Genomic DNA, 21,656 nt, shown 5'->3' on the forward strand with positions numbered 1-21,656 from the left:
CTGTGGATCACCACAAATTACCATCATATTTAATCATTTCTAGAAACTTTTATTTAGGATGTTATGCTATTAATTTTAAGGATATGTTCTTGTAAGTATCTTTCTGTAACAAACTTGGGTCTATAAAAACCAAGCTGTCAAATTAAGCATTAAGCAACTGATGTCAATATGTGTTTGCAATTTCTTAATGTTTGTCATATTCCATTGTTTTAATTATTGGCAAACAAAGTTGTTGAAAATAACTTGGTAGACAAAAACTTAAATGGGTAAAATTCTGTATATAACATATTTTTCCTGAGAACTGGGAGAAGACAGAAATTATTCAATTAGAAAAACAAAACAACTAAGTCCAACCTAAATTATGTATATATTTAAATCTAGAATATTATCTAAATATCTGGCTATAGAAAGTATTGTCTTTCTCTTCTTTCCAGCATTACTTTGGAATTCTGCTTAATGTAAAACAAAATTTTCCAGATATATTTTGATATAACCCTTCATTAAATCCATTACCCAAGAGAAACAAAGTCAAATGCAAATTAAAATTGAGAGAAGCTGAAAATTAAAGGATGGAAAAGGTTAAATTGACATTAGTTTTCTCCTCTAATTCATCTCAGATATGTGTCCCTTTTAAATTTCTAGCTTAAAAGCTTTTAATACAGTAACTCACTAATGTGGACTATCAAACTATCAGCACAGCATACTGGGCCCTGTATGATCTAGCTCCATAATTTGGCCTTCCCAGTCACACCTTGTCACTACTTTTCTATATGTAACTACTAGAGGCCTGGTGCACGAATTCATGCATATACAACGTAAAACTGTTCACCACTTACTGCTTAATTTCAAGTCAACATTTATAGAAGTCAAACAATAAACCAAGCAGAAAAAGTTCCAGCCCTCACAGATTTTACATTCTAATGAGAAAGGAGAAAGAGATATGTGTAATTAAATCATACTATAAGTAAGAATGCAATAAATGAAGGAAAACAAAGGAAGTTTAAAAAGATAGATAATGTCTAGGGAGAAGGATATTACTTTAATAGTGTGCTCAGAAAAGGCTTACCAATAAGGTAGCACCAAATCAGAAAGTGAGGAAACTAGGAAATTAGTTTATCTGTACAAAGAGAGTTCAATTTAAAGCTGTTTTTCCTCAAGCACAAGTATTCAAGAAAAATATAAAATGTCTTCAATTTTATTTAATGATTATATTCTAATATATTTATCTTCCAATTTTAGTAATTCAGATGTTAAAACTGAGCTATGGATTAGCACAGAAACAATTTATATTTACACTTCGATGGGAAAACATTTATATGTAATAAGTTTTTCAATATGAAATGCTGAAAGGTATCCTTTAAGAAGAGGAAGGAGAAGAAAAAGGTAAAGATACAAATTATCAACAACAAACATGCATCTATCAACAAGTGAATCTAAGAATCAAGTGAATAAATAATCTGATGTACAGAATGAACTGGTGATTATAATAGAATCAGGGACATAGAATGGGAATGGACTGACTATTCTTGGGGGGAAAAGGGGTGTGGGAGATGCGGGAAGAGACTGGACAAAAATCGTGCACCTATGGATGAGGACAGTGGGTGGGGAGTGAGGGCGGAGGGTGGGGTGGGAGCTGGAAGGAGGGGAGTTATGGGGGGAAAAAAAGAGGAACAAATGTAATAATCTGAACAATAAAGATTTAATAAAACAAAAGAAAAGAAAAAAATTGATATAATACAAAAAAAAAAATAATAAGTTTTTCAGATGGTCTGTTTCTCTCCTTCCGTGCAAATGAAGTGGACTCTGTTCTTATTTTTAAAAGAAACTTGAGGAAAAGCCCTGAATTCACCAGGAATTGTGTATTTAGCAGAATACTGGTGTCCCTTTATTTGTCTATTTGTTAGGCAGCCCACCACTAAAATTGAAGAGCAGTTTAAAACATAAAATATGAATGGACACATTCCTAGAAAAATACAATCTTCCAAAACTCAATCCGGAAGAATCTAAAAATCTCAATAGGCCAATAACTATGGAAGAAATTGAAGCAGTCATCAAAAAGCTCCCAGCAAACAAAAGCCCGGGGCCCAACAGCTTCACAGGGGAGTTTTACCAAACATTCAAGGAAAAACTAAAACCTATACTCCTCAGACTATTCCAAAAAATTCAAGAGGAAGGAACACTTCCCAGCTCATTCTATGAAGCCAGCATCACCCTAATACCAAAACCAGATAGAGACAACACAATGAAAGAGAATTACAGGCCAATATCCCTCATGAACATAGATGCCAAAATCCTCAACAAAATTCTAGCAAATCGGATCCAGCAGTACATCAGAAAGATCATACACCATGACCAAGTAGGATTTATCCCGGGGATGCAAGGATGGTACAATATCCGCAAATCAATAAACGTGATACATGACATAAACAAATTGAGAGATAAAAATCACATAGTCATATCAATTGATGCAGAAAAAGCATTTGACAAAATTCAACACCCTTTCTTGATAAAAACTCTCAGCAAGGTGGGAATAGAAGGATCATACCTCAACATAATAAAAGCCATATATGACAAACCCACAGCCAACATCATAATCAATGGGCAAAAACTAAAACCATTTCCCCTAAAAACAGGAACAATACAGGGATGCCCCCTCTCACCACTCCTGTTCAACATAGTACTGGAAGTACTAGCCATTGCGATCAGACAAGAAGAAGAAATAAAAGGCATCCAAATTGGAAAAGAAGTAAAACTGTCCTTATTTGCAGATGACATGATACTGTACATAGAAAACCCTAAAGACTCCATCAAAACATTATTAGACTTAATAAATGAATTCGGCAATGTAGCAGGATACAAAATTAATGCCAAAAAATCTAAGGCATTTCTTTACACCAATAGTGAACTTACAGAAAGGGAGACTAAAAGAGCAATCCCATTTACCATCGCACCAAAAAAATTAAGATACCTAGGAATAAACTTAACTAAGGAGGTAAAAGACTTATATGCGAAAAACTACAGGACACTGAAAAAAGAGATAGAGGAAGACATAAACAGATGGAAGAATATACCATGTTCATGGATTGGTAGAATCAACATCATCAAAATGTCCATACTACCCAAAGCAACCTATAGATTCAATGCAATCCCCATTAAATTACCAACGGCATATTTCACAGATCTAGAGCGAACGTTTCAAAAATTCATCTGGAATAAAAATAGACCTCGAATAGCTGCAGCAATCCTGAGAAAGAAGAACAAAGTAGGTGGGATCTCAATACCAGATATCAAGTTGTATTACAAAGCCACTGTTCTTAAAACAGCTTGGTACTGGCACAGGAACAGACATATAGATCAATGGAATAGAATAGAGAACCCAGAAATCGACCCAAACCACTATGCCCAATTAATATTCGACAAAGGAGGCAAGAGCATATAATGGAGTCAAGACAGTCTCTTCAATAAATGGTGTTGGGAAAATTGGACAGATACATGCAAAAAGATGAAGCTAGACCACCAACTCACACCATACACAAAAATAAACTCAAAATGGATGAAGGACTTAAACGTAAGACAGGAAACCATAAAAATACTAGAGGAATCTACAGGCAATGAAATTGCAAACATATGCCGAAGGAATTTCTTCTCTGATACTGCTCCTAGGGCAATGGAAACTAAAGAGAAAATAAACAAATGGGACTACATCAAAATAAAAAGCTTCTGCACAGCAAAAGAAACCATCAACAAAAAAAAACAAGAAAGCACACTGCATGGGAGAACATATTTGCCAATGATATCACCGATAAGGGTTTAATCTCCAACATTTACAGGGAACTTATGCAACTTAACAAAAGGAAGATAAACAATCCAATCAAAAAATGGGCAACAGACCTAAATAGACACTTTTCAAAAGAGGACATACAGAAGGCCGAAAAACATATGAAAACATGCTCAAAGTCACTAATGATACGAGAGATGCAAATCAAAATGACAATGCAGTATCATCTCACACCTGTCAGAATGGCTATCATCAACAAATAACAAACAACAAGTGTTGGAGAGGATGTGGAGAAAAAGGAACCCTTCTGCACTGCTGGTGGGAATGCAGACTGGTACAGCTACTGTGGAGAACAGTATGGAGCTTCCTCAAAAAACTAAAAATGGAACTCCCATTTGACCCAGTGATCCCACTACTAGGAATATATCCCAAGAAGCCAGAAACACCAATCAGAAAGGATATATGCACCCCTATGTTCATAGCAGCACAATTCACCATAGCTAAGATTTGGAAACAGCCTAAGTGTCCATCAGCAGATGAATGGATTAGAAAACTGTGGTACATCTACACAATGGAATACTACGCTGTGGTAAAAAAAGAAGGAATTATTGCCATTTGCAACAGCATGGATGGAACTGGAGAGCATTATGCTAAGTGAAATAAGCCAGTCAGAGAAAGATAAATACCACATGATCTCACTCATTTGTGGAATATAGAGTACAACATAGACTGATGAACAGGGACAGATCCAACGACAGAGAAACAGCAATCAGACTATCAATCCCCAGAGGGAAAGTAGGGGAGGGAGGGGGGAAAGGGGAGAGATCAACCAAAGGACTTGTATGCATGCATATAAGCCAAACCAATGGACACGGACAACAGGGGGATAAGAGCATGAGTGGGGGGAGGGGGCGGGGAGGTTGGGGGTTAATGGGAAATGAGGACACATTTGTAATACCTTAACCAATAAAGAAATTAAAAAAAAAAAGGAAAGAAGATAAAAAAATAAAGATAAACTGTGTTCCTTGCGAAACACATGATGCTAATAAAAAAAACAAACAAACATAAAATATGAGACGCCATAGGGAAAATAATCCCAATATTCTAATCGTGGTACGCATTTCTGTGGGTGAGATTTTCTTTCTGATATCAATCTCATACAACTGAAAATGTTACACCAATACCATAAATGTCAATGTACTAGGGTAGTTCTAAATATTAAGATTTAAGTAAAACGGTTTACCTTTAAAGTTTCTGCAAACCCAAATGTCATTATAAATTGAGATGTTATCATATGAAAGAAAACTTAAGTCTAGCAAATGAGATGTATCTGAGAGAGGGTTGGGGATATCCTTTGGAAAGAGAAGATCCCCCAAATACTTCATGTGTTAAATAACAAATCAAACGCTTTCTGCAATATATCTTGGCAGTGTTTTTTCACTAATTCTAATTTAGAAGGCTTAAACTCTCACAAAAGAGAAATGTTAATAAAGTATTTACATAATATAGCAAGAGGGCCCTAACTGGTTTGGCTCAGTGGATAGAGTGTTGGCCTGAGGACTGAAAGGTCCCAGGTTCGATTCCGGTCAAGGGCATGTACGTTGGTTGCGGGCACGTCCCCAGTAGGGGGTGTGCAAGAGGCAGCTGATCGATGTTTCTCTCTCATCGATGTTTCTAACTCTCTATCCCTCTCCCTTCCTCTCTGTAAAAAATCAATAAAATATATTAAAAACAGACAAAACCGGTTTGGCTCTGTGGATGGAGCGTCGGCCTGCGAACTGAAGGGTCCCAGGTTCGATTCCGGTCAAGGGCATGTACGTTGGTTGCGGGCACGTCCCCAGTAGGGGGTGTGCAAGAGGCAGCTGATCGATGTTTCTCTCTCATCGATGTTTCTAACTCTCTATCCCTCTCCCTTCCTCTCTGTAAAAAATCAATAAAATATATTAAAAACAGACAAAACCGGTTTGGCTCTGTGGATGGAGCGTCGGCCTGCGAACTGAAGGGTCCCAGGTTCGATTCCGGTCGGGGGCGTGTGCCTGGGTTGCGGGCACATCCCCGGTGGGGGATGTGCAGGAAGCAGCTGATCGATGATGTTTCTCTCTCATCGATGTTTCTGGCTCTCTGTCTCTCTCCCTTCCTCTCTGTGGAAGATCAATAAAATATATTAAAAATATATATATATTAAAAATATATATATATTAAAAACAAAAACAAAATATAGCAAGAGATTTAATCAAGCAGTTTTACCTTAAACTGGTTATTACAATCTGTATTCTCTTTTTTTATCTTGTAGTGGGATAGAAATGAGTTTCCAGACATACATTTAAAGAAATATGCCCCAGCTGGTTTGGTTCAGTGGATAGAGCAGTGGTTCTCAACCTTCCTTATGCCACGACCCTTTAATACAGTTCCTCATGTTGTGGTGACCCCCAACCATAAAATTATTTTCGTTGCTACTTCATAACTGTAATGCTGCTACTGTTATGAATCGTAATGTAAATATCTGATATGCAGGATGTATTTAGGCTACCCCTGTGAAAGGGTCGTTCGACCCCCAAAGGGGTCACGACCCTCAGGTTGAGAACCGCTGGGATAGAGCATTAGTCTGTGGACTGAAGGGTCCTGGGTTCAATTCTGCTCAAGGGCACATGCCCAGGTTGTGGGCTCAATCCCCAGTAGGGGGCGTACAGGAGGCAGCCAATCAATGATTCCCTCTCATCATTGATGTTTCTATCTCTCTCTCCCTCTCCCTTCCTCTCTGAAATCAACAAAAACATATTTTAAAAAAAAGAAATATAAAATCTGTCAGAAGAGCTATTTTTTTCTGAAGGTACTTTCAAATAGTGGTACTCAAATGCTTTAAATATGAAAGTTTTGTGTGAGTTCTTAGCACTAGCTATTTCAAGTTCTTAAAACTGTACTTACAAAATCTGTAGATTTTATATTTTGAACATTAAAATAAAACTGTAGAAAAAATTAGAGTGAAAGGGAAAATTAAAAATCACCTACAGTTCCACTACTCAGTTACAACATTTAATATGTATGTATACTATCTTACAACTTCGGTGATACATATGGTTAACCCTATTTTACCAATACATAATTTAATCAAATTTGTAAATAGTAATTTCCTTTAAGTAAAATCTTTTAACCATAAAATATGCTTATTGTAGAAAATCTAGGACATATAGAAAAGTTAAAAGAAGAAAATGAAAAATAGCCATGATCTTTCTACTTAGTAATAGCCATTATTAACACTTTGTTGGTTTGCCTAAGTATTTTTTCAGTGTATATACTTAATATCCTGGCTTTTAAGCATGATTAATTCTGGAATATTCACAGGTCCGAGGTGGGAGATAATATACAAAGGGCTAGGTGATAAATAATACTATCACTGGGTTTTTTTTATTCATTCCCAATTTTTAAAAAAAGCACCTCAATTAACTTAATATGTATTTTAAAGATTTATATCACTATGCAAGTTCCTCAGAAATGAAAACTGCTATTATGTGTTCTTAGAAATGAAAACTGCTATGATTTGTTCCGGGCACCTCTAAGTTCAGGGACATAGCCTACAGATGAGTTGAAAGCTAAAACACAACTACTGAAAGGGATCCAATCTTCTCTCCAAAAACATGATTTTCTTTCCCCCTGCTCCAGTTTTTCTTAGAAATAAAAATGTAGTTATAAATTGATTAACAAGGGCACAAATACAATAAGAAACAGACAAGAAGGCAGAACACATTAGAATCTATTGGTGCATTTTTACTGTATTAAATCTAAATCAGTCTCAAATTAATATTTTCAAATGGAACAAAATTTCCTAAAATAATAAAGTCTGTAAGTTTACTATATAAAATAATAACTTTTACTTATTCCAGAATAAATTCTTTTCATCTTCATTAACTGCCTCTTCTTAATTAACCATTTCAGCTTTTAATATATATCATACACAGTTTAATCATCTTCTTCTAAACTTTCATCTTTCCAGTAAATGTACTCAATACTTATATAAAGTTCTGTCTTTAGGTCCCCTTTGTATTTTAACTAGTGTACCTGGGAAATCTCATTCACTCCCGTTTCTTCAACCATCACCTTTCTGCAGGTTAATTCCTAATCAAATATTCTCGAATCTTGCCCTACTCACTCTGCTGAGCTACATATGCAGCCTTCCCATAATTCTCAGCTGAGTATCTTCAAATAAATGCCTCCTCTCATATTCCCTCAGAAGCATCATCACCATCACCTGGGCTTGAATTCATTTTGGACATCATCCTTTCCTTCACATCCCACATCCAATAGCTTGCCATTTTACCTGCTGAATATACCTCTTTCATATCCTCATCCACTTTTTTTTCCTACTGCCTATTATCTTTTCATGGAATTAACTCAATAGCTTTTTAATTGGTTTCTTTTCTTCATTCTCTGTTCTTCCATGTCAGCTTTCAAACTCACAATACTAGTAAAATCATGTCACCCCTTAGCTAAAACCTATGATAGATCTATACTGCCTACATTCTAACTTCCTTAGCAAGCAATTAAGAATCTCTATAGCTCCAATCTACCTTTCTAGACTTATCTGCCACTACAGCCCCTCATTATCCTATACTCTAATGATTAAGTGATTAAGTTAATCACTGGGTATAAACTATTCCTCTGGGATACTCTGCACTCTTTTGACTCCATACCTTCGATTGTTTCTGTTTATCTACCACCTTGAAATAAGAAATAATGTCGTATTTATCATTGTATCTACAGGGCTTTACTTATCATATAATAGTTCAAGTAATTGTTAAATGAACTCCTCAACTTCATCTATCAATATTCTATCCACCTTCCAAAACTTTAACCTCTAGAATAAAATCTAATGAAGTATTTTTCAATTCCAGCTCCTTCCTCCTTCCTTGCAGTTACAATTCCTTTGCACTCCCTTAATACTTTATAATAAAGCTCACCACAGTAGTCTTCAAAGTATGCACCCTTGTAATATAGTTATTTCATGAGGTGAATGAACCAAGATCTACCATCCTGATTATGTTCTCTCAATTTGTAAGGGGGAAAAAACTAAGGTACTAAATACAACTTCTTCAATCAAGGGTTTCCTCCTGTAATTTTACAAAGCCTTTGGGGCTCCCCAGCAAAAAAAAAAAAATCATATGATACAACCAAATATATCAATATTTCATGATAGTCTGCAAATAGTTGCATGATTGCCAGGTGTTCTGACAATGGAATAAATTTGAGAATGAACCACAGTTTTAAGATATTTTACTTTTTATCGCAATTGTATATGTACCATCTTTTAAACCTCTTGGGGAGAAAAACTGCTTTCCAAGTACCCAGCAGGTACACAATAAATGTCTTAATTAAAATCCCTCACTCTTTCATCACTGCACTCAATACTTAGGTTTAGCTCTGTTGGGATCACTGATGATGCCTCTTCTTTAACCACAACCTTTTAAAACTAGAAAAAGCAATCTTCTGACTATATAGCAATATTCTTAAAGCTTTCAAAAACATCATGGTTTAAAATTTGCCAGAGTCAAAAATTCTTATTACTATTTGACAGTTTCTAAAGCTTTGTGCATAATTTCCTAACTGTTAAGTATTCTCTATTCCTTTCCACTTATTTTCTCCCCATTTTTAATGTTAATTGATATTTCTTTCAGTTGCTTCAAATGAATGAGATACCTTCTAAAACTATAACCTTCCTGAGAATAGATATGTTGTTTCTTGGTTCTAGTTATATTACAAATATGCATAACATGTTGGTATATATTACCAACATATATTAACATATCATTATACTTATAAACTACAGACATAGTGCTATTAAAAACACCACAAAAAGCAAGCCAAGCCCTGGCAGGTTTTGTCTCGTGGTTAAAGTGGGGGACCCAGTACCAAAGGGTTGCTGGTTGAAGGGCAATGTACCTGGGTTGCAGGCTCCATCCCTGGACCAATAGGGGCTTGTGCTGGAGGCAACCAATCAATATGTCTCTCTCTCCCCCCTCCCACTCTATCTGAAAGCAATGGAAAAATATCCCTGGGTGAGGATTAAATAAATAAAATAAAATTTTTAAAAAGCAAGCCAAAAATTAAAAAGATAAAATCTCTCTATATAAAGGGCTAATATGCAGTGTTCCCTCAGGAGTTCGACCAGGAGACTGGGAGTTTGATTGCTCGCGATGACCTGCAATGACCACCAAGGGGCGGCACAGAAGGAAGGAAGGCCCCGGCTGGCAGCCAGCAGCCAAGGAAGGAAGGCCCTGGCCGGCAGCCCGAAGGCCCCGATTGGCCCTGATCGCTGGCCAGGCCTAGGGATCCTACCTGTGCACAAATTTCGTGCTCCGAGCCGTTAGTTTGAATATACTGACCCTGTAATATTTTCTTTCCTCACCCCAATCAATCACCCTGCATATCTCCTGGGTTGCAGACACTATCTGGAGACCATACTGTAGCCATATAGACTATAGTTCCCAGAAACATTATACTATTTCATACCTTGCATTCACTGCAGTTCAGCATTCTGGAATGCTCATTTCAAACCCTCCAAAAAAAATCCCAGTAGCAATATTCAACTTCGAAAGTCAGTTCAAGTGTGTACTTCTACATGATGTCTTGTAAGTACTGTAGTCTCTTTCCCCTTTCTCCTTCTTCCTCTCAATTGTCCCTTCCCTTCAGATTTATGTCTCCTACCTCTTAAATTTCTTTGTACCTTGTTTATATGTCCATTACAGAATCATTATCTTTTTAAAGTCTCCATTTCCCTACTCGACTATAAACCATTTAAAAGCAGAGAACTTAACTTTCGATTTCAGGGACTTGAATGTCTTGCTCTGACAGATACCCTCATATACAATCAACAAATCTAGTTTAGCACTCTCATAGCACAGATGAAGCAATCGAGATTCAAGTTATATAATGAGTCCGAAGTACTAATTCCATTGGGCTGTTCTATATTAACTAGAGGCCCAGTAAGCGAAATTCATGCACAGGTAGGGTCCCTAGGCCTGGCTGGTGATCAGGGCCGATCAGGGCCTTCCTTCCCCCGACTGCTGGCCAGGGCCTTCCTTTGTTCCGAGACACCCCCTGGTGGTCAGCGCACATCATAGCGAGTGGTCAAACTCCCGGTCAGTCGAACTCCCAAGGGGACAACTTGCACATCAGCCTTTTATTATATAGGATATAGCATCCTTTTAACCTAATCTAACTTGTCTTGTGCTCACTAAAGGACTCACTAGTATATAAAGCAGATGTAAAGTTCTCCTTACTGTACATTTGAAAATAAGAGCTAATTCAATATCTAACAGAAGACAGGACAAAACTTAAATGAACCCTGGCTGGGTAGCTCAGTTGGTTAGAGTGTTGTCCCGATATGCCAAAGTTGAGGGTTCAATCCACAGTCAAGAAACATATAACAATCAACCAATGAATGCATAAGTAACTGGAACAACAAATTGATGTTTCTCTCCTTGCCTCTCTCTCTAAAATCAATAAATAAAAATGTAAATAAAACACACAACATACCTTAAGTGATAATATCTAAATGATTGTTTTTTTTATAGTACTAAGATACCATGTACCACTTATTTACATATAAGGTATCTGGGTCATGTATTTGCTGAAAATCTTATTTATATGGACAGTCTATAGAACATTGCTCTGGAACATCTATATATCCTAAATGCATACTGAAGAGTTGCAACTTAGGCTTTTTTCTCAAAGTTGTGCCCACTCAAAGCATTTATTGAGTGGGCTAGTACATAAAAAGAAATGACTTCCCAGTATCAACCAGAGTGGTCTGGCAAACCTATTATTTATAAAACTTTTATCTGTTTAAGACTATCATATTACTTTTTGCTACTAAAATGCAAGAATTTTATCTCTCTTAGAATAATAATGTCACATATATGTTATGTTTACAAACAACAGACTGTTATAAGTTTAAATTCTAAGTATGGATGCTATTAAATCATGTCAGAATGAGCATAAGCCCCTGGGATTGATTCTAACTAAGCATTTAGAAATTTACCTTTATATACCTTTATGTGAAAGAGAAATAGTCTCCCTTGCTCTTTTGTGGGACTCGAAAATTATTTACTATACACACAATGCTTTTGAAAATATCTGTAATTCATTCAAACCCATATGCTGCTTCTTAGCGCTTTCATACAGCCATTCTCTTGCCTCATCCTAAATCCTATTTCTACATCTATAAAACTGGATACTTGGATTAGATTAAATCTATGAGTCCTTCCACAATCTAAAATCTTGTGACATCAACTTGAGTTTATGTCGGTCACAACTACAAAACACTGTGGAGTCAAGGGTAACAAATACACTACATACAAGGATAATGTCACTAAAAGAGTATATAGAGTAATCTACAAAGCAAATTTGTGAATAATTGTTACCAAATAATTCTACTTTATAAAAGAACTCAAGAAGAATCCTACTGTTTTCAATGAAAGAAGTCACTGATGGTAGTGAAAACAGCATAAAGAAGCCAGTTGACAAATTAGATCACTTTAAAATTACAATTATAAATCAAGGACCAAAAAATTAACAACTACTCCAGAAAAACACTAGAAGAATACCCAGTTTCAGATATGAGAAAAATATTCATTTTATTCAACTACTACTACTATAAAGATTAACATTTATATTTGGCTCACTATGGGACCAGCACTGTTGACTTTACATGTAACTCATTTAATCCTACAGCAATCCCATGAGGTAGGTACTATTATCATCCCCATTTTACAGATGATGAAACTAAAGCCAAAAAAGTAAAGTGACTTGTTCAAGTTCACTTCAGCTAGTAAAGAGTCAAACTACCATTCAACTCTTTCAGCAACAGTCAATTATTTTTCTATTCCTAAAAAATTGCCACTTGAGAAATTAATTTGGCTTGTATAAATTATTAGAAATCTATACGTTTTAGTAGCCTCCATTATTTCCTCTTACTAAATTAGATATATGGGTGGAGCACACCAGCAGCACGGTGCCACCTGAAGAGCCTATGATTTGTGGTAGAATACACACAAATATCTAAACGTATTAACAATTTTGCGTTGATGCACCCACTATAATTGCAAAAGTTCAGTCTCCTGAGATGGAGCTGAGAGAAGAGATCAGGAGTACACCAGAGTAATCATTAACCATTTAATAACTCCATAAATCTCCGATGGCCGACATGGGGTAGAAAAACGATCCTATTTTTTAATGGTATGAAACTACCATCTTTTTACACGAGCTAAAATTAATTTTCCTAACGCCATTTCATCCTAAACATTTTTTTTTAAACTGTCGCGCTAAAAACTCTCTAAAAGCTACGGATCCAACTTCCCTCCCACTGGAACTTTTCCTCCGCCTACCCCTGTCCTCCCTACGGGCACCATTTTACTTGACATCTACAAGCTTGACCCGCTCTTTGGGTCGGGCCTGGGCTCCCTTCTCCGCTTCTTCCCACCTGGGTGCGGGGTTCGTCCGCCCACACCCGCCACGCCACACCCCTGCGGGGCCCCCGCCCCGAGCGGCCGCTCCTCCCAGGGCTCCCCAGCCCCGACTCCGCGCCTATCAGCGGCGCCCCCCGGCCCCTGGCCCAGCCCCTCCTCGGACACGTGTGAGGGTGTGTTTGTGTCGGCCCGCCAGGCCCACCTGGGACGGCGTCCACTCACCGGGAGAGCAGCGCCAACTTCTGCTCCAGCATCATCTCCAGCTTCTGGCCCTGCCTGGAGACCCAGTGGTCCACTCCGTGCAGGCGGTAGCACGTTTCCAGCATCGACCTGAAGTCCGCCACGAAATCGGTGATGCCCCCGTACTGGCCGCTGCTGAACTTCTCCTCCATCTTCAGCAGAGACAGGCCCTGCCCGGGAGGCTGCGGGAGGGAGCGACTGCCCCGGCCCCCGCCGCGCGGCCCCTCTGCCGCCGCCGCCGCCTCCTCCTCCTCTCCGGTGGCAACGCCCCCCAAAGGCTGCAGGAAGGGGGCGGTGAGGCCGCGGTGCTTCTCCTGCAGGAACTCGCCCAGGATGCGGTAGCCCTGCTGCAGCTCGTAGCTCAACTCCTGCTCCTTGCAGCCACTGCCCCCGACCACCATCGCCGCCGCCGCCGCCTCCTCCGCCTCCTCCTCCGGGCCGTCTGCGTCTTCCCGCGAGGAGGCACCCCTCCGTCGGGCCGGCCCTGAGGCCGGGGCCGCCGCTGCCACCTCCTCCTCGTCCTCCTCCTCGACTGCGGGCGGCGGCCTCTCCTCCTCCCCGGCCGGCTCCATCTCCCGCGGCGTCTTGGGCGCGCTCACGCCCCCGGCAGGCCCAGGTTGGGCGATGCGGGGCGGCCGCTCGAGGCGCCGGGGGACGCGTGAGCGCGGGCCACCACCTCAGGGCGCCGCCGCACCGCGCAGCCCCGGCCGCATCGGGCCTCGCTCTCCTCCGCAGCCGGCTCGGCTCCGTGCGCGCGGGGGTCTCGAGCTCGCCGCCAGCGGGGCGGGGTTACATGGCGCGCGGGGGATGGGGGAGAGAAGAGGAGAGCCTAGGTGCCCTCCTCTCCCCTCCCCCCGGCGGCGGCGGCGCGCGCGGCCCTCGCCGGCCTCACCCCTCCGCGCCCCGCCCGCTCTACACCCGCCGGGCCCGGCCGGGCCGCCGCGGCCTCGGCGCCCCACCCCCTCCCGGGCCGGCGAGGGGACGGGGAGGGGGCGAGGACGAAGTGCGGGTCCTCTCGCCTCCCCGGAGGGGGCCGCAGCGCTGGGCCGCGGCGGCTCGGGCTCCTCCTCCTCCTCTCCCTCACCCCCCTCCCGCCCCTCTCTACCTGCGGGGGACCCGGGCAAGGAGGAGGCGGCGCGCCGACCGAGCTGGACGACAACTGTCAGTTAGAAGCCCCGCTGGGCGGGTTGGCGCTGGGGGGGTGGTGAGGAGGGAAGGGGAGGGGCAGAGAGAAGAGGGAGGCACTCAGGTCCCCACTCCAGCCCCCCCACTGGGGCAAAGAAAGAGTCGCCGTCGCCATCCACGATGCGCATGCGCATTGAGACAGCCCCACCCCCTCGCGTCCCGCCCCGCTACGCGACAGCAAGGACTTCGGCGTAGCTACAGGTCCGGAGATCTGGTAGGTTGCGCGCACCAATGATGTCATCAGCTTGCAGACGATTTTAAGGGCGGAGTGGCTGGGGAAGCCAGGCGCCTGCGCAGAGAGGCCGAAGGGCTTTGGAGAGCGACAACTGCGGGAGGATTGTTTCTTTTGCGATAGCCCCTTACTATCCCTAAAAACTAAAATTATTCTCGAAGGAGCTTGCTAGATAACTTTTGTTAATAGCAGATGAAAAGTAAGAAGACACAAAATGTAAATCCTATCCTACCGTAAAATTTACATTTTCTTTGTACACAAGTTTCTTTCCCCTTGTGACTGCCGGGTTTTAAATATAAATTAGAATTTTGAAAAGTGTAAAAAGGAGCTTTAATAACTAGACGAACTGAAACATATGTGCACATGCAAGAGACAAGAAGATGATTTGCAGAACTCGGATTTCTGAAACTCTATCTCCAGTTCTTAACATCAATTCCTATTTTGGAAACCATGTTTTTTGTTAAAATGAAAAAACGTATTTCCACATTTTTGATTCTTGATGTTTGCTAAGAATAAAGGAGGGGAATGGAACCTCATTAAAAAATATATCCTCGGGACTAAAAAGTTTTCAGATATTTCAAGTCTAATCTGTATAGCATTAGTTAGCTATTAAGTAGTCATTAGCATGGCCTTGTAATCTCACTACACATTATAAAATTACTGTTTAGATGTCTTAAAAGTGGACTCATCCTTCACACTAATTTTCACATTGCTTAAAAATAAGTGGGCAGAAAGGAATTAATGGTTCCATAAAGCAGACATTACTGTTTTCCCATGTTCTATTTGAAAGATGCACATAATACTTTCTATTTAGAATGAGAAATATACCTTTTTTAAAGTAAAAGCTATTTAACTAAATGGTCAGATATTCTGACATTTGCAGTTTATTAGGCACTTACAGCATTCTTTCCTCAAAACCTATAGATGTACTTCAGCTCACAGGTACAAAGGCAGGAAACTATTTCATCAACTGGCAACCAAAAAAGTGTCTGACTGGACATCCCTCATTTCCTTTGACAAAGCCCAAAAATCTGGACCCACCCTCCACCAGCAAATAACCCCCTTCCTCTTTAGCGACCAACCCTATTTCAGGACTCTCCAATATATTAGCTTGCATTTGTTGAACCCTGTACTAAACACTTTATATTCATTATCTCCTTTAATTCTCACAACAATCCTACCAGCTAGGTATTATGTCATATGGCAGAATTTCCAATTGTGCATGCACAAGAGTGTAGGAAATTGCAAGAAATGTTGATCAAGGGCTTCTTAATTAAGGAATATTAAGTTAAAGAAGTATGGCTGAGTTGAAGAAACCTCAGCCATAGGTCATGGAGAAGCCAAGATGATTGTGATTAGGTCCTTGAACCTAAAATATATATATATAAGAAATATGTTGGTTGTAGGTAAGTTACAAAATATAGAAAAGTAAGTTTCAAGAAAAAATTGTCATTTAATCCCATTACCCAGAGAAAACCTCTATTAATATTTTGTGGTGGGATTTTTCTATTTATTTGCATATTTTTAAATTTATCTTAAATAAACTTAAAATTGTGACTATACTGTAATTAATGTCCTTCGCTTTTCCCCCTTAATTAAATAATTGTACGGAATGGACAGGAATTGCATACCTAAAATTTCACCTTCATATTTCTGACCACAATGGCCTAGATGGCCTGCTTATCTGAACTGGTAGGTGGAAAATCAGGGATATTTTAATGTAAAGGCATTCTAAATCATAAAAAAACAGAAGTACAAACAACAGCAATAATAGCTACCATTTATTAAGCACTTACCAGTACTTGCTAAATAGTTTACATATACAGTACTCACAATAGTACCAGGAAATCATGATAGATGTATTTATTTTTAAATTTTGGATCAATGATTTGTTGAGTAGAAAGCTTTTTCTACCCTACAAAAGCTCAACATTAAAGACTGACATTCCAAATAATATAATTAACCCTACATTTCTAGTACTGTTTTCTTATAATGCACATCTAATGCTAAATGACTGGTCTCAAAGCTGTTTACATTTTCATGTCTAAAGATAATATTAATTTTGCTTTCCTTTCATTTTTACAATAGAATACTCTTTAGTGCTACTATAGCATCTATTAAGAACTTCTTCAAAACAAATCTATTTAAGCTCCACTTTAAATTAGGTCTTCTCTTCTTGTTGAGCTGCTTTGGAGGGGAAAAATAGCATACATACACAATACAATATTCTGCTCAAATACATATCATTTAATGACTCCCACAAATATTACTTTCCATTTGTCAAACTGTGTTATTACAGTATGTTACATGCTACCAATGTTTGATGTCAGGACACCCTTTTCAGTAAACATGGTTCTTAAGAGTCCTAGATAACTTAACAGAGACCAGTCTGCCTAAGAAAATTCTGAAGTTCTCATAACTCTCAGCTGGAAGTAGAATGTGGATGTTTCACCCAGTTCTGAGGAAGGCATTGTGAAAAAGTTCATACATATTATAGAGAAAATTCCCTACATCCACTGCAATATCTCAAAACTCTCACCCAATTTCAGCATTTTCCTATTACCATGAAAACCAGGACTATTAATCAAGGAGGAATAAGCCTGCCACTATATTCTTCACCCATAATTACAAAGATGTTTGTCCTGGAAGTTCTCCTGTCCTAACTTTGTGAGCTCTTAGCATCTTGTGATAGGCAGTATGACATCCTGACACCAAGTATAATGCTTGCTCAGCATCAATAATTCAGACAAATAGCAACAATTTATATACTTCACATCAACTAGGGGAAAGAGAAAAAACATTCTAAGACAGTGGAAGCACAGGTCATCACCAAGATCTATGATTACGAGATAAAACATGCAAGGTGAACAGAAGGTTATAACACTGGCTAATCCTGGAGAAACATGGGGAAGGAATACAAACTGCTTAGCAGGGAAAAAACAGTTCTCTCAATTACAATGGAATCCATTCACAACACTTATTTAGAGTTGCTTTTACAGTAGATGATATTCAAGTGGTATTAAAGTGCTTCAAGCAAAATTCAGCAACTCCTGTAAGGCTTCCTGATGCTCATCATCAAGTTGGGATATACATTCCAACCACAATTCTTCAGAAGTCTGTACCTGGCGCACAACATTAGCTAGGCGTTTGGCACACGGATCTTCATAGCTAATAGTCTCATTAATTTTTCCTTCTGCAATTATATTGATTATTTTGGGAAGATTGGAATTATTTGGACCGAGTACAGCTGGGTGGTTACTTTCAATTAAGTCACAGAGAAAACTCAAAGTCTGAATAGCTTCCTCTTTATCCTCATGCAATGGAAGCCATGACAACCAGTGTGGAAGAACTTCATCTACATTTACACAGTTAGGCTTAAACCTCAAAATCTTACCTACTGCTGAGATACAGTTCTCTGTAGCAATGACATTTTTTTTGGTTTTAGAATTTGCACACTTAATAATTTTTACCAGCAGTGGAACAGCTTCTGAACATAAAGAATGATAATCATCTCCACCAAACTGTGCCATAACACCCAGGCCATAAGCAGCAGCTTGCCTGACTTCAGGGTTATTATCTCGTGTATTTAGTAGCATTGGCCACCGAAAATATTCTACATATTTAAATGAGGTTGGGCTACAGTGCTCTATAATATCATCAAATATGCACAATCCCCACTGTCTATCTGGCCATGGCCTACTAGAGCAAATTAGATTTACAATTAATGGAAGCAGCTGTTCAAACCATGGCAAAATCTTTTCTTTGTAAGTACTAAATAATGAGTGCAAAATATCTGACACTTTGGTCAAAATGTAAACATCACATTCATCCTCATCTTGCAAGGACATTTCAACCTGTTGGTCATAGTTTTCTTCCTGTCTTTTAACCTGTCTCAATTCTTGGTTTTTAAAGTGCCCTTCAAGTTTTGCTTTCAATATTTCTCCCAGTTCTTCTAAGTGTTCATCATTAAGGCAGCCATCTCCCATTACTTCAATGGACTTGGCAAAAGAACTCATTATTTCTGAGAGTACATCTGTATCAGGTTCAGTCCCAATAGCCTTGATTAAGGGATCACATATGAATTGCCACATCTGTGCAAGATACTCTGGGCCACGAATTCTTGCACATTCCAGGAGAAATGGCATGGACTCAGCTGCTGCCACTCGAACATTGTCATGGAAATAAAATTTCAATAAAGGAACCATCAGCTTTACAATTTGTTCTGTATATTCCACAAGTCCTTCCCTTAATTCCTTAGCATAGTAAACCAACATCTGGCAAGCAGTTGCTTTTGCTTCAAGTCCTGAGGTTTTAATTCCAAAACTTTGCTGATCTCCAAGATTTACAAATTGCCAGCCATCATCATCACTCATATTCTCCACATCTTGTGTATCTAAGAGAGCAACATCAGGTTTAGCTGAAGCAGTCTTAATAAGAGGCTCAATAACCAGTGGAAGATACTGTTGAAAATCACTTCCAAGAATTTTACACATTCTAGCCCATGCTGAAACCATGTAAGAGGTCTGAGGATCATCATCTTCCATATTATTTAAATCTGATTGTGTCTTCAATAATAGCTGCATCACATTTGATGCATCTTGCATAAATTTTTCCTTCCCAACAGCAAGACCGACATGGCTAATGCATTCAATAGTTTTTCCTTTCAGAAGCTTGAGTTCCTTTTGAACAGCAAGCTCAACAATGTGCTTTAGTGATGGCATAAATATATCATAATACGGAACAAACTTTTCTTCTATTGTATCTGCAACTGAGGCAATAGTTGTCACAAGCTGTTCCAAGGCCAACTTAGTTCCATTCCGAATCAACTCTTGAAGTTTAATCACCAAGATGGAATGTAGATTTCTCACCATACTATCCAAATAAATAACTAGCAAGGATTTGGGGCAGTCTTCAATAAAAATAACGAGCGCAGAAGCTGCATGTGATTGCACACGCTGATTACCTTGGTTTTCCATGGTACGCAACAGAGCTGCAATCACTGTTTCGTGGAATTTCTTTTGGAAATTAGGTGCAAAATCTGTAGCCATCTGTCCAAGCGTAATACAGGCGGCAGCCCTTACCCTTGGATGAGGATCCTGAAGAAAAAGCAAAACAGAGTTAACCATTTCATCTAGAATTGGTTCCATTTGTTGGTGGCATCCTTCTCCAATGGCAGATAAGGCCATTAATCCAGCATGTCGATATTTCCAGTCAGGGCTCTGAAGCATCTGCATGATATGCTCCTTAGTGATTGGTAAGACAAGTTTTCCACCCAGCCCACAGGCCAGTCTGTCTAGTGCACTCTCAGCAGCAACTGCATTGCTGTCAAAGTCATCTTCTTCCATTTCGTCGGCATTTACCCAGTCCTCATCATCCTGTAGATCAACCATCATTCCTAATATATGAGGAATTGCCTGTGCAATAATATTTGTATATTTCTTCAACATTGGGGTTGCAGTTTCAGACAAGGTCACTATTACTTCAAGGGCCAGCTGGCGTTGCAGATTACTAAGCCTAGAGTCTCCACATAACTTTAGACTCAACTGCAGAGTATCTTCTAAGTAAGGACCCAGGTATTTAGGCACAGTATCTGCAATCTCGACAAGGGATTCTAGCACGGAGTCGTCATCCTGGTAGCAAGAGTCATTCACAGCCTGTAAGATGCCAGGAAGCAAGTCTGCAAAGTCTTTGAAAAGGGCGAAGTTATTCTCATTGGCAAGCACAAACGTAGCCGCAGCTCTAGCGGATAATGTCCTGATGGCCGGATGCTCTTGATCTTGGATACACTGGTCCAACAACCGTTTGATGATATCCAAATCATGCCGCTCTTGGTTCCCAAAAATTCCGGGAAAGTGCCAGAAAACGTGAAGCGCCACCTCCCACAGAACCACATTTTTGGAGTAGATCGAATCGATCAGGAACTTCAGACCTTCCGGCCAGTGGTTCGTGCCCTCCTCATCGATCAGATTCCTCGCCAGCACGGCAAAGATATCACAGAGCTTTTTCCGCATACTGGCATGCGTCTCCAACTTCACGGCCAGGATCAGCTCGATCTTGACGTCCCTCTGCACGTCGGCTGGCAAGTTGGGATAGACTTCTTCAAAGCCCGAGGACAAAAGCCGCCGGAGCAGCGCGGCAGCCATTTGTCTCACCTCGTAACCTGCTCTCCGGTTCCGGACGGCATCCAGCAGGCACGTCGTCTTGCACAGCCCCGGGATGTTCTCGTAGACCTCCTCGGCCTGCCTCCGCACCATGCAGCTGGGGTTGATGAGGTTCTTCAGGAGCTGGTAGAACTCGGGCTTCCCCGACACGGTCGCCGGGACCCCTGCAGCCGCGGCCGCCGCCATCGCGCTCTGTCAAAGCCGCCGCGACCCGGCGGGGAGGTGGGGGTCTGCGGCGCCCGCGGTGACGCAAGCGGGGCGCCGGCGGGGAGGGGCGGGGCCGCTCCGCCCTCGGCCGCGGGTGCCAGGCTGAGCTGTGCCAGGTGCGGGGGGAGCTGGTGGCGGGGAGGGGCATCCTTCATACGTATTCCAGTCCGATCCAAGCGCACCTGCAGAGGGGGGAAAAAGGAAAGAAAAGCATGTCATTGGTTGTATTAGAACGGGATTATGGGGGATCTCCCCCCCCTTTATTTCTAAACTGTCTCTACAAGTTACCCTATAATTCAGAGGTTCTCAACCTGTGGATCGCGGCCCCTTTGGCGGTCGGAAGACCCTTTCACAGGGGTCGCCTAAGATCATCCTGCATATCAGATATTTAC

At 40.5% G+C, this 21,656-nt stretch overlaps 2 protein-coding genes across 5 annotated transcripts in view; both read right to left on the reverse strand.

Moving 5' to 3' along the window:
* Window positions 1-14,342, reverse strand: part of BRD10 (bromodomain containing 10) — a 96,410-nt gene extending 82,068 nt beyond the window's left edge. For 2 of the 4 annotated variants that reach the window (XM_070431632.1, XM_070431631.1), the window contains exon 1: window positions 13,462-14,342. In XM_070431632.1, the coding sequence (XP_070287733.1) occupies window positions 13,462-14,051 (590 nt within the window). In that variant the 5' untranslated portion in view covers window positions 14,052-14,342. The remainder of the gene's footprint in view (window positions 1-13,461) is intronic. The other 2 variants (XM_070431630.1, XM_070431629.1) reach the window with 1 other exon arrangement.
* Window positions 14,343-16,648: 2,306 nt separating this feature from the next.
* On the reverse strand, window positions 16,649-21,243 carry RANBP6 (RAN binding protein 6). The gene has a single exon (XM_070431633.1). The coding sequence runs from the start codon at window positions 21,241-21,243 to the stop codon at window positions 17,926-17,928; it is 3,318 nt and encodes a 1,105-aa protein (XP_070287734.1). The 3' UTR covers window positions 16,649-17,925.
* Window positions 21,244-21,656: the final 413 nt, after the last annotated feature.

The sequence above is a fragment of the Myotis yumanensis genome, unplaced genomic scaffold (genome assembly GCF_028538775.1).
Source record: "Myotis yumanensis isolate MYYU_CA2020_CCGP unplaced genomic scaffold, mMyoYum1.0.hap1 SCAF_12, whole genome shotgun sequence".
In the NCBI taxonomy this organism is placed as follows: Eukaryota; Metazoa; Chordata; class Mammalia; order Chiroptera; family Vespertilionidae; genus Myotis; species Myotis yumanensis.

Excerpts from the sequence above, each read along its gene's own strand:
- RANBP6 (XM_070431633.1), bottom strand. The coding sequence starts at position 21,243 with ATGGCGGCGGCCGCGGCTGCAGGGGTCCCGGCGACCGTGTCGGGGAAG.